The sequence below is a fragment of the Pararge aegeria genome, chromosome 4, assembly GCF_905163445.1.
Source record: "Pararge aegeria chromosome 4, ilParAegt1.1, whole genome shotgun sequence".
Classification (NCBI taxonomy): domain Eukaryota; kingdom Metazoa; phylum Arthropoda; class Insecta; order Lepidoptera; family Nymphalidae; genus Pararge; species Pararge aegeria.
In genome coordinates, this window is record NC_053183.1 from 7,627,873 (window position 1) to 7,640,796 (window position 12,924).

Genomic DNA, 12,924 nt, shown 5'->3' on the forward strand with positions numbered 1-12,924 from the left:
GCGAGAGTTTTCAGGGCTATATTTTGTCTATACGTGATTACGTTTAAGTTGTTTGTTATCCCTGTCTATTTGCCATTTCTATAACTGGCGTTCTTATTCTATGTTGAATATCCTTTCAAAATATGTCTGCTGAACTAAAGTATTCTCTACGGGAGGGTTTACCCATATTCACCACGTTGGACAGATGGATCGGTGAAAGGATACGTACTTTTAATCCTGGTAAAGCTATCGGTACCTTTGTCATTAAATAAGTAAATCGATCGCGAAATAAATCTTTTATTTTCAGTTATTCTGTCGGTACAATGAAATGCACTACATTAAGGATTCATAAAACGTATTAGCTTTTATAAAAATTAGTGGAAAGTCCGGAATCTTAGAATTGTAGGTAGATTTTATCTGTGTTTAATGGCTAAATAAGCGCTTTGTTGCATATCAATGCTCAGACTATTTTTCCACTACGTTAAAGCGCTTTCATTCTACTCGAGCTTTTTATGAGCGTTAAAATTTCCTCATTAGAACAAAAAACATGCGTAGTGTAAAGAAATGTCGTCAATTGTAACTTGATTATGAATTCTACAATTTATTTCTGTATATATATCCGTATCCGACCGCACCAATTATATTTTAATATAAGGCCGGGGACAATCTGGCCTTTATCTCATTACGCCTAGCATCTTGCTATGCGCGCCTTTTAACTTCAAAGTCAGATACTTTTTTGTTTACGGAGTGTCTCCATCGCGGTCGATCTTCTTCCTCAAATTCCCAGAGTTGTTTTTATAAATTGATCTATGCAGCCTATGTTTCGTTAAATCAACTATGTTTGTTCATCATTATAGCCTTCCTTCCGAACATCGGAGGCACCTCACCTATAGACCTTTACATCTTAACATACCATATCAAAGCAACACCGACCCGACTGGATTATAATGATGGCGTTGAAATTTGAGGTTATATTATGGCATCAAACATGAAGTGTTATTTTGACACATTGTGCTACTGACAGAAAAATATTGACATGGTTCTTTATATAACATAACATTAAGGTCACATTCCAATGCCATAAGATGTAGCTATCGTTAGCACTAAGCACTAACACCAGATAGCTTCAAGTTATTTTCAACGAAGGTTGGTGTTCGCGATTTCTATTATTTATTCTCTATAATATCAGAATAAAGTAAAACTTAAATACCTTGAACCACATACATTACGTACATTTTGCTGTGACATTACAGTGTATTGTTTATAAACGTTAGTGTTTATAACCTTTTTACGAACCTTTTCAACCTTTTTTTATGTCATTTTTGTTGTAGCCCCAGTATCATTTTAGATGCAAGTATACAAAATGTAATCAAAGCAGCCATTTAAGGTACAAACCATACTTAATAACGATTCACTGCATAATGGATGATAGTATATTAAACATATGTACGTGGACAAGTCTTAATTAGGTCCTTTAATAGAAGTTTTAGCCTTAAACTTAATTAGATAAATCGTCTCAGAAATGTGGATATAAAAAGTTACGTTCGAGTCTATTTAGGTACTACCAACCGCATAATGACGTCACTGCTCACCGCTCTGTGGTAAAAAGATAAAGGGGAAATAAGATTGATTAGTTCATCATCCTCATCTAAATTAGAGCCAAGTGCAAAATTAAACAGACCGGTTTTCAGAGAAAAGCATTTGTTTGAACCGTTTACATAACGTATAAAAGTGTGCTTAACATAATATCGTATAACGACTGTTGTCAATAAATCTAATTCTGAGAGAAATCACACAAGCGCTGTAGTCTGTCTATTTGGCAATGTATACACTTAGTAGATATTACATATGTATTAAAATTAGTTACATAATAATTAGTGCGAAAATATTTTAAGCTGATCGTAGACTGACGTAAAACTCGTTATTAGATTTTTCGTGTGGCATTGACTCACACTTTTATTACTGTAAATGCAAGTATGTAATGTTGTCTATTCACGAAGCACCAGTCCACTGTATGAATACCATTTTTTTTTTATTGCACTACTAGTAAGCCACCTGGTGGGAAGAGATGATGAGATGGTAACGGGCTAACCTGTAAGGGAGTATAGCAGTTATATTTAAAACAAACCCCTGATCGATTTCTTTCTCTTAGCGGCACGTCTTTGTCGGTAAGGTGGTAATTAGCCACAGCCGTAGCCTCCCACCAGACAATTAATTAACAACAATACATAATAAAACAGCCTGTCTCACTGCTGTGCAAAGGCCTCCTTTGTTAAAGGAGTTAAGGATGTAGAGTCTAGTACTCTTGGAATGCATCTCCAAGACGTAAATTTTTATGTCCCACTATTGAGCACATAGACTTCTACTGTCAGAGGAGAGAAGATCTATGATCTTGAGCTTAAGCTGCTTGGCTTGGGCTGGCGTGCTTCGACCACGACCTCGGTATTTATTTGAGCAACGATTATTATGAGGAGTTAGTGATGATGACCGTAGGCTCAAATTACTTGAGGAGGCGAAAAGCAAACCTCTGTAGACTTCCAAGTCCAATGTCGGTAGCCTAGATACACTGACGTTTGCTCCAAGTCGCTTAACCAATGCAATCGATTTATTAAGTTTAACAGTGTGGCATAGTTTAATTTGGATAAAAACTTAGATTTAGGAAATTGATAGAACGTGCCTTGGAGTGAACGCGAAACCGATGTCAGTTATAACAAAGAAGTGTGATCGTGACAACCTATCAACCCGCAGCTTGGTTGGTCTATTTTATTAAGTCGTTGAAACTGTCGCGTTTCTACTATGAGAGACGATGGCGGTGTCCAAAAGTATGGCGTTAATAAACTGATGATGATATCTCTTCTTGCAAAATATAGGTATACGAAACTTTTGTTTGATGGCGATCTAAGTTTGTATGTAAATAATTATATTTTATGGTGCGTATCTGTCTGTGTGAAGGGGTAGTTAGCTATAACGCTCAGTAGCATTTTTGTAGTCATAAGCCTTCACAACGTCTAGAACAAGTACAGGAAAATTCACCGCATAAGAATGCCAAAAAGCTCATTTAAAAGTCGGTCTTCAAGTGAAAACTCGTATTTGCATGCTGAATATGTACACTGTACAGTTATTTTTTTCTTAAGGAACGTGACAAATATTTCGTCTTATTTGAAAGCTTTTGTTAAAAAAAAAAGAACTGAGATATTAGTTTACATGCCTAGTCGTATTTTTTGATATTTCGGCAAAAGTGCTCATAATAACGAAACCAAAGATAGCGAGGTTTAACTTTAGAATAGCTTTTATTTGTTAGGCTAGGAAAATCGTAACATGCTGGACACTGGAAAACCTGCAGTTGAAATTCAATTCACATATATAGCTTGTTACCATTTAATGAACATGTATAAAAGAGATATTCAAATTACGGGAAAATATTTGAAAATCACGGGAATACTGAAGTTTCATGCGGACGATGTTGCCCAAAATGAGTAGTAACCTAAATAATTAAATAAAGATTATTTTTTGACAAGCTTCTTTTGTTATAATTTATATTATGACATACCTTTATACCGGCCCTTATATCAAAGTCAACAATTATCACCATATTAACCAATTACCGACCCGTGCCCTGTGCACGGGTCTCCTCTAAAAATTTAGAAGGTTTGGCTCTTTTTTGCGCAAAGGATTAGCCTGTCTGTTTAACGCGGAAACGCAGCCAGCATTCTTGGCACCATTCCAAACGGGCATAACTTGTAAAATAATAAGTTTAGATTATATTATGTTAATTAAGTCTTACTGTATAATTTTTAATAAAATAAGAAATCCTACGATTCTTACCTAATAATCATAAGCATACTGCATAACATATTAAATTATAAAAAACCTCTTTAACCTTTTTTTATTCTACAATTGAAAAATCAGCTCTTAATTGTATTACTCAATAGTTCACAGTCAATATATTTTTAATTACTGTAATAAACAACTTCAACAAGCTCATACTTAAAAGGTGTTTCCATTTTTGTTTCAGATATTGCGATGTGTGTGAAATCGTAACAGCCTTCACGGATTATAGCTTATTGGAACAAATTGGCAATGCATTAATAATTGAGAAACGTGCACGATGTTTAAAACAAACATGTTTGTAGTGACATTATTTGTGCTGGTGTATGTTGTATGTGGGAAAGTGAACAGCACCGATGTGACAAGTTCCCGGATGGCGTGGATGAAAGGTCTGTTGGACCACCACGATTGGATGGAGATACTGGATGGAAACCATACAGTGCCTCGGGAGTGCGAGTCTGATTTGAGGCAGTACATTACTGCTCTGAACGAGGGTTCGCTGTGGGCTTCAAAAAGTAAGTATTAATTCTGTACTAAGAACAATGAATCTGTAACTATTGATTCAGGAATTAACACCTCGTTACCTTGTTAAGATGCTGAGAACTAAATGTTTATTCCCATAGTAATATTAATAGCAGTGCCTTGTTATTAAGATTTCTATGGTTAACAGAAAAAAATGTCACCTCAAAGTGACGTCCATTACCATAGTTATTTTGCATAAATGGTTTACTATTTATTAAATTGTGGGTTAAAAAATAGACTGTATATCTTCTCCGGCGTAAAAAAAACATACGCCCATCTCTAGGATACAAGATATATATGTGCCAAAAAAAACAAACACACTTTCGCTTTTATTAGTAGATATATTAGTAGTACGATCTAAATAATAAAGATAAAGACCAATGACCCATACATCGTTTAATACTTTACACGGGTTGCCGATCTTATGATGTACTTACTTAGTTGCGGGACTTATTCTCTGTTTAATATCTTTTGTTTTCATGTAAGTTTAAAATAGTTTCGTTTAATAATATTTTTTGTCAGTATAAACAATAAAGCACAAAAAGAGTATGCATAATTCTATGAAAAGGAAAGCTTCCTACTAGATTTGAGTCTTAATTACAAACTAGCTGACCCGTGCAACTTCGTCTGCACCAAATCGGTTATTACCGGAAAACACGAATAAAATTACATTTTCTAAAAATTAATGTGTATGTAAGCTAGATCGTTTTATCGCCCCCGAAACCCTCTGTATACCAATAAAAATATAATTCCATGAAAATCGTTGGAGCCGATTCCGAGATTCCAATTATATATATACAAGAATTGCTCGTTTAAAGATATAAGATAAAACAGGCTCCGTGATTGGTCGCAAATTTCAGCCAATTAGAGGGGTTGCATTAATTTGTACCTATATAAATATCAGCTTTGAACACATTTTGGAGACAACACAGTTCTTACTATTCCAATAGAGGAATGGTAGCGGTTATCGAATGTAAGTTAAACAAATGAAGATTTTGTGCTCCATGAGGGACCTTTCCTTTCGTCCTATTACGTTCTCCCTTAAATGCAGAGACCTCGCACGGTCAACGATCTCACTAGATGTAATAGAAACGACCTCTAGATGCCTCTAGATAGCCAACTCTTACTATCTTAAATCAATCACAAATGATTTTATATATTTGTAAATATTTAGGTTAAGGATTTCTAGTTGGTATACCTAAACATTTAATTGCGTGTTTACCAAGTCGTATTTAGACAGCCTAGATAACCTCACATAACTTACAAGTAAGTACCTATTATAAATGAATTGCAAATTAGTTTAATCGACTAATATGAATAGGTAAAACAATTACAAAAAAACTGCCTCTTTGGTCTAGTGGTTAGCCTGTGCAACTACGGATCACCAGGTCCTGGGTACTAACGACGACTATAGGATATCTAGGTTTTCTACCGGGAAATGTAAGGGTTTTCACGTGATTTTCTAAAACATTTGCAGAACCTTATTTTTCTGTGAGTGACAGCTAAGTCGCAATAGCAACTTTTGTGTTCTGTTAGATCTCAGTTAGGAACAAAACTGGGTTACATTAATATCTCAGTATTAATTCTTATTTAAATAAATAGTTTTATCAATAGTCAAAACTTTTTATCAAATTCCAAACAGATGTTTAATGTAGAAGTTATCGCGAGTTTATAAAATGTAAGGACTTAATTGAACAAACAATTTAAAACTACAGCCGATATTTTTACTCTACTTAAAATATGCTTAAAAAACAAAACCAAACGCAGACGAAGTCGCGTGCTTAAGCTTAAGCTAAGGCTTAACAGCTGGTTAAGTCATATACAGTTACATTTAGGATTAGCGATGTAACAGGTATGTCTTAATAATATCATATTTCGGGTCGAGTCGCCTAAGAGTGTTCCGGCGATAACATAATATTCTAATGTGCCTATGCGAGTAACTAGACCGCATCTTTGTATATCTATAGACTGTCGTTATTTCTATTGAAGCCGAAACATTTGAACTTAAAATATTGGAAGCAGGCGTTTCTTTGCACCATCCCATGATATGTTATGAAACTTTGCTTAAATTGCTATACTCCGCGAAAAGCAAAAGATTCTGTATGGTGTAATGTATAATTTCTTTAATCTCTACTCCACACCAAAGATATGGCAATTTACTCTCTACGCACATTTCACGTCGACGTCGAAGCATCCTCAGGAGACGTTTCACTATGAATAATTGTTGCCTTAATAATTAAAAAAACATTGTATAGTCAACATCTTCTGAGAATGCTCTGGTGTATGAGCGAATCATTTTGGATGCAGTGGAACGTTAATAGGCTTATGAAGATGATGATGAAATATTTAGTGAGGGTTACAAGGACCGACGGTTTAACTCCTTCCGAGGAATGGAGGTGAACAACACCAACTTTATGCGTTGTACTGTTAACTACTGAGAATTTCTTGACAGAAAAACTCAACAAATATAAATGTATGTCCGACTCGGAAATCAAACCTTGCGATCCGTAATCAAACATGCAACCCACTCAGGCACAGACAGTCACCAAACGATAACTTAAATACAAATCTCTTCTCTGGTTATATAGAGCATAGTTTTGTACCTACTTCGTTTTGTAACTAAAACCGAGTTGGTCGAGGGTTGGAAGCTTATCTGACTCCACAGGTGATCGGTACTTCCACCAGCATTCTGGGAACGTTGCCAGCTCCAATGGTCGAGTGAATAGGTATATTTTAATCATGTGCTGGCCATTAGCGTCTAGTGACTGAATAAAATGCATGGAAATATGATATGAGTTGAGTTCAAAAGCTTTGGTTTTCTTTCATGGATCTTCTGAAAAGTTTGACGTAATTAAAAAAACAGTGCTGTAAGTTGGAATTTGTAGAATACTTACCAAAGTTTTCGCACGACCTTTTCGTATTCCGTTCAATAAAAGTTTGGATTTTTTATTAAGCTCTTCTATTGGTCTTCCTCTTGAGTTTATTGTATGGCGTGTTACATATATGTTGTAAACTATGGACATGTCAAGCTTAGATAATACACTATGCGTAATGTTATCGCGAGAAAACGAAATTTCACACAGAACACGTTGCGGGAAACTGCTTTTTAATAGCAGTTTCCAGAAAGTAAAATTACAACCAAACTTTTTATATTTTTCTCGTATTTTAATATTAAATATCTCTCCACCAACATTGCCAATGTTAGCAGTATTTGTATAAAGCGTGAACTGAAAAGCATCAACGCTGTATTCAAGACCTTTTTATTAGAATAATAAACAACATTACTGTGCGTTATTTAAAGTTTTTGTAATCTGTAGCTTATATACTACGTGAATAAGGTTGTTTATGCAACGCTGAAGTTTAAACAATCGTTAAAAAATTCCTTAGTCCCCAACGAAGGTTCAGTGTAAATTAAAACTTTATGAAGAATAATTACGCAATGAAATAGGTTTAAAAGGTCATTGACCCCGTTTACTTTGTAATTGCGCATAGTAAATGCCTCTCCATGTCTAATTATGTAATCGGCGCGAACAAGTCTGGCTTAAGTACCGCCGGTAGAAGGCTGTGCACCGGCGTTTTATTTTATGCCTAGGATGTGTATATCCGCTTCTACTTAATGCCTACAGCCTAACACTTTGATTGTTGTTTGTTACGCTAATGATAATCACAAACTAATTAACGAAGTATTTATTTAATGATTGTTTCGTGTTTTTTAACGAAGTTTGAATTCTAAACTGCATCTGTATTTATTTACAAAACTTGCATAAAAAATATTGACTATCCTACTTGCGAAATTCATACTTTCCATAAAATTATTATTGATTCTTAAGTTATACTCAGAATTATATGCAGAAATGTTTAATTCAAATTGTAAATGAATATCTGCCTAATTGTTCGCCACTGAATTTTTTAAGATATGATTTTATCGCTTAGGTCAAATACGCCGCTGCTCCAATATGAATTTCCAGGCATAAATTTTTTTTAAAGTATAATTTTTACTCTATATTTGTGCAAAAGATCGTTTAAAAGAAATATACGTACCTACGCTGAAAAGACCCAAGGCAAGCGTAAAATCTTACTTTTTACGGTTTTCCCAGGGATACATTCCAAACATTTTGAAATAATTTAAAATCTGCATAGACCCGTTAGTTTTTAAGGTCAGTGGTACATACTTACAAACAAACACTGTTACTCCGTGTAAATAAAAAAAGACAAATCTTAAGTAGGTAAGACAAAGTGTAAAGATTGTTGACCTGAATTCAAAAGCGCGTAGTAAATGCCTTTCCATGACTTATTATGTAACTGTGAACGAGTCACGTGCGCGGTTAAGAAAAAAGTCGCCCGCAGAAGGAGTGTCGCCAACCACTTAGGCTAGGACCACACTAAAGCGGTTTTTTTCATGTCACGGTGATAGCTGAAGAAGCTAGTGCCCTAGTCCTGTAATAGGGCTCCATTTGGGGAGGTGGAGGGCGTGTTCGATCCCCAGTACACACCTCTAATTTTTAGTGCATTTTTATTTTAAACGATTTTATATCACTTGCTTTAACGGTGAGGACAATCAGCGTGACAAAACCTCCGTGACGACTTAGAGTTTTCAAAGGCGTATGAAGTCTACCGAACCGCACTAGGCCAGCGTGGTGGCCTCCCTTCACATTATGAGAAGAAACCCATGTCCAGAAGGCGGTAATGGGTCGATAATGATGGCCACGATAATGAAGTGACAGACCAAGATATGGTGTATGATGATGGTAAGTAAAAAACCTCGCCTATAATTGAGCAACACTACGCATGGCATGCGAGAAACAAGCACTACTTACAAAGTGCCGCCGTTGTCCATCATCCAAGGAGTTGGTGTGAAGGTCATGTGTCTGTAATTATACCGGCAACCATTGACCCTTCAGACAGTAAAACAGTTGATAGTGGCAGAAATATTAATGCTGGTAGTCCCGACAAGCTCTGTCAGAAAAAGCTCTACTATTGCTTAGAACTAGAAGTTAGCCCTAGACTAAGCTAATGGTAAATGAATAATGCAGTCTTAGGCTAACCTGTTAGAGGTAGCTGTCTATGTGGTATCGTACCGGAACGCTAAATTAGTAGCTAGCCACTGCTATAGGCGTTCATAAAGATGTTTTCATTTGATAGTTCCTACAATTATTCAGAAAGATTTCAGACTATTTACCGTTACTCTACGTCACTTACGAGTAGAAAAACTGTTGGGTGGTATGACGCTGTGGGTTTTAGAATGAAAGTTTGTATGCGACCAATATTTACGTTGACGAAGTCGCGGTGAAGCATAAGAGATTAATAAAGCCGTTAATATATGCAGTTTAAATATAAGAAGTAAGGTACGTACTTATATGAAGATTAAATACTAGCGGTCCCCCGCGCCTTCGTCCGCGTATGAGATTTTTTTTTTTACTTTTGAAGAGGAACAACTCCGTAATACATTATTTTTTGTAACTTAACCGTTTACGTATTGCACGAATCGGTAACTCTTAAAAAGATTGTTTTTCTATTGAATATTTTGCAACATTTTTCATTGATCCTTCGCTCTAATTGGACCTTCCTCGATAAATGAACTATCTAACAAAAAAAGATGTTTCTAGTTCGACCTAGAAGTTACTGAGATTAGCCTTCAATCAAACAAACTCTTTAGATTCATAATATATAATCATTAAAATATTTTGAAGTTGAAATAAATTGTTAGGCCACGTTTTGGGGTTGCACCACTTAAACAATTGCTTAATTGTGTGCTGCGTTCATTATAGGTCAGAGTCAAAGGATGTTTAATTCATTTAACTAAATATGTGCTTACAAAAAACTTATTTGTTTTTTTTTTTTGTATTACCTAATTTGTAAACCTACTTGGATTACTTTAGTCAAAGAATGTTTAATTTGTAAATATATACATACATGCTTTGTCTTCGCTCTTTTAACATAAGTATGAATAAACTTTGGTCACTTTAGTTTGCTTAAACTCGTTTACCTACGCAATGAATAAATAAAGGTATAGTCAGCTAAAGTAACGTCTCTTCGTGGACGTTTTTAATTTGTTGATGTCTTGCTATTTTTAAAGCTTGTACTGATTTTACCACCATCAGCTTTAAATTTTACACTGCAGAACATGAAAGTTATTAAGGTGAAGATCTTGTCAAATTTATAAACATTTGAATAACACAATAAATGGGCAAGTTTAAAACTGCATTTTTATGTGATATAAGAATTCACATTTAATTAGTATATTTTTTTTGCTTTTATTTGTGCAGACTGGGCACAGATCACTTGCCAATGTCACGTAAATAGAGAAACCGCGAGGAGATTGATCGGTGTGCGCTGAACGCTGAGAATTTATACTTTGGATTAGTGTTTGTATCCTCATTGCTGTGGATTATAAACCAATTTGTCAATGTCACAACTTTGTGTTATTGTTAATGCGCGAGTGTTATTACCGCCTAACAGGCAACAGATGGAAATATGAGAAGCTAATTTCAGTAAAAAGTGTCATTACTTCAGACTTGACAAAGTTTAAAGTACATGTAAAAGTTTCAGAGATTCATGACATTTGTTAGATCACGAAATGTGTAAATAGGTCTTGAAATGTGTATATAAGGATCTTAAATGATTTTATAGTCCATTCAATGTCTAAAGAAAAATTGCTTCAATTTCCTTTTAATTAACAATATTGAGGGCTATTTTCACTTTATAATAATTTTTCATTCATTATTATCAGTACTTTAGATCAAGAAAAGCATGCTTTAAGCGATCTAAATTGTTAAAACTTGTGAAACTAAAAATGGGGAAAAGTATCGGGTAAAACATTAGGTACGTAACATCGAAACTGAAAATATGGTATAGGATCGAAACGAACGAACCTACCGTTCGTTCGTTTCGATCCTATATGGAATGGTTCCAAATTTAATTCGAATGGTTTTGCGACAAATTCTATTTGAAAAATTTAGTACCTATTCAAATTCTTACACATCCGTGTATATTCACTGCATGAATTTAAAGAATTCCGTTTTGTGAGACGGTATAAAATTTTCCGATTGAAACATTTTATTTTCGTAAAATCCTTCAGTGAAAATGTTCTACCTTATACTTCTATATACTTTGCGTCGCACATTTAGTAATGCTCTTACCTATTTTTTAATGAAAGGGCATTAAATAATAACCTTCCTAAGTAGATACTAATAAATAAACAGAGCTTTTTGTAATAATACTGCGTAGGTAATTTAATAAACTACTGGAAATGTTCATTATGAAATACGTGGATTTTATAGAAAACTAGGTAAAAAAAATTACTTAAGATGCTAGTTTTTTAAATTATAATTCCCACATGGGAATAAAAATAAAAATTCAATAAATTTCGGAACCGATAGGGTTTGTAATAGATTATTTAATATTCATATCATAATTTAAGTAAACGTTTAAACGTTTACGTATGTGATATTAGAAAATATGCGGCAATGTATAACATAATATCTCATTCCAAAAATATCCAGAAAAAAATATGGGTATCTTACTTAATTTAATTATTAATAAATCACAAACAAAAGTGTATCGAACATAGACCAGCTTAATAATATAAAAATGCTTTTAGTAACTTATCAGCTCCATTGAAAAGAGATTTAAGTACGCACGCCTATTGTAAATACCATTTATCATTACATGCCTTTTATAATTCCCACGTTGAATTGACATAGTTTGTTCACCAAACATCAGAGATTTATTTATTATAAGGCATTTGAACTTTCCTTTTTTCCATATGAAGCTTTTCTTTGTAACTAAAACATTTTTTTTATATTTATAAATGCGTATGTATCCATCATCTATATGCTATGGTTTATTGCATTTATTATCGTGTGTATATTGTATGCCATGTAACCATGTAAGAAATATCTAGTTGACATCTTTCTAAGTAATAATTAAAAGTAGAGTGTCAACAAGTGTCAATAAAAAAGGAGAGCACTACTTAATTCTATCGATTCTATTTAGGACAGGATTGTATTTTAATATATTATTTTTAATATACAATATTTAACAAATGTAAAGTAATGAGATATCATTAGGTTTTTCTTAACTATTTATGGATGTAACCTTGAGTTTCCGATGTCCCAAAACAAAAACATGGCGTCGCGAGCAAAATAATTCAGGGACGTAGTTAATAAAGAGGCAGTAGGTCTGCCGTAAACAAAGTTTATAATTAAAAGTTCGAAACGAAATCTCCACTGGCAGTAGATAAGTACATACTTTACATTTTTGAAGACTCTCTAAATCTTCCAACTACGTCAATGTTACAAACTCTCTATCTAAGCTGATATAATACATAAACATTAAACCTTTATGTATGTCTATATTTATTTTCTTACAATTAAAAAAGTTAATAAGTTCTTAAACGAGCAAACTATTCACAAATGTCTCATGCTTGGAACCCTCGTCGTTTTTGTGTTAAGTAAACAAATGAATTTAAAACGAGTTAATAATGCAATCAACTTGTGATCAAGTTGATGTTAGTGATAATATCCAACATTTATTATTAAAAAATTAGAAATATTGCATTTTATTTTCGTTTAGGCCATAGCATAGTTATTGAGT

At 34.0% G+C, this 12,924-nt stretch overlaps 1 protein-coding gene across 1 annotated transcript in view; it reads left to right on the top strand.

The window, feature by feature from the left end:
* The window catches only part of LOC120637847 (nose resistant to fluoxetine protein 6-like), a 97,256-nt gene that overhangs the window by 30,949 nt on the left and 53,383 nt on the right, over positions 1-12,924 (top strand). Inside the window, exon 2 of the mRNA XM_039909882.1 lies at positions 3,995-4,322. Coding sequence (XP_039765816.1) covers positions 4,088-4,322 — 235 coding nt within the window. The 5' untranslated portion in view covers positions 3,995-4,087. The remainder of the gene's footprint in view (positions 1-3,994; positions 4,323-12,924) is intronic.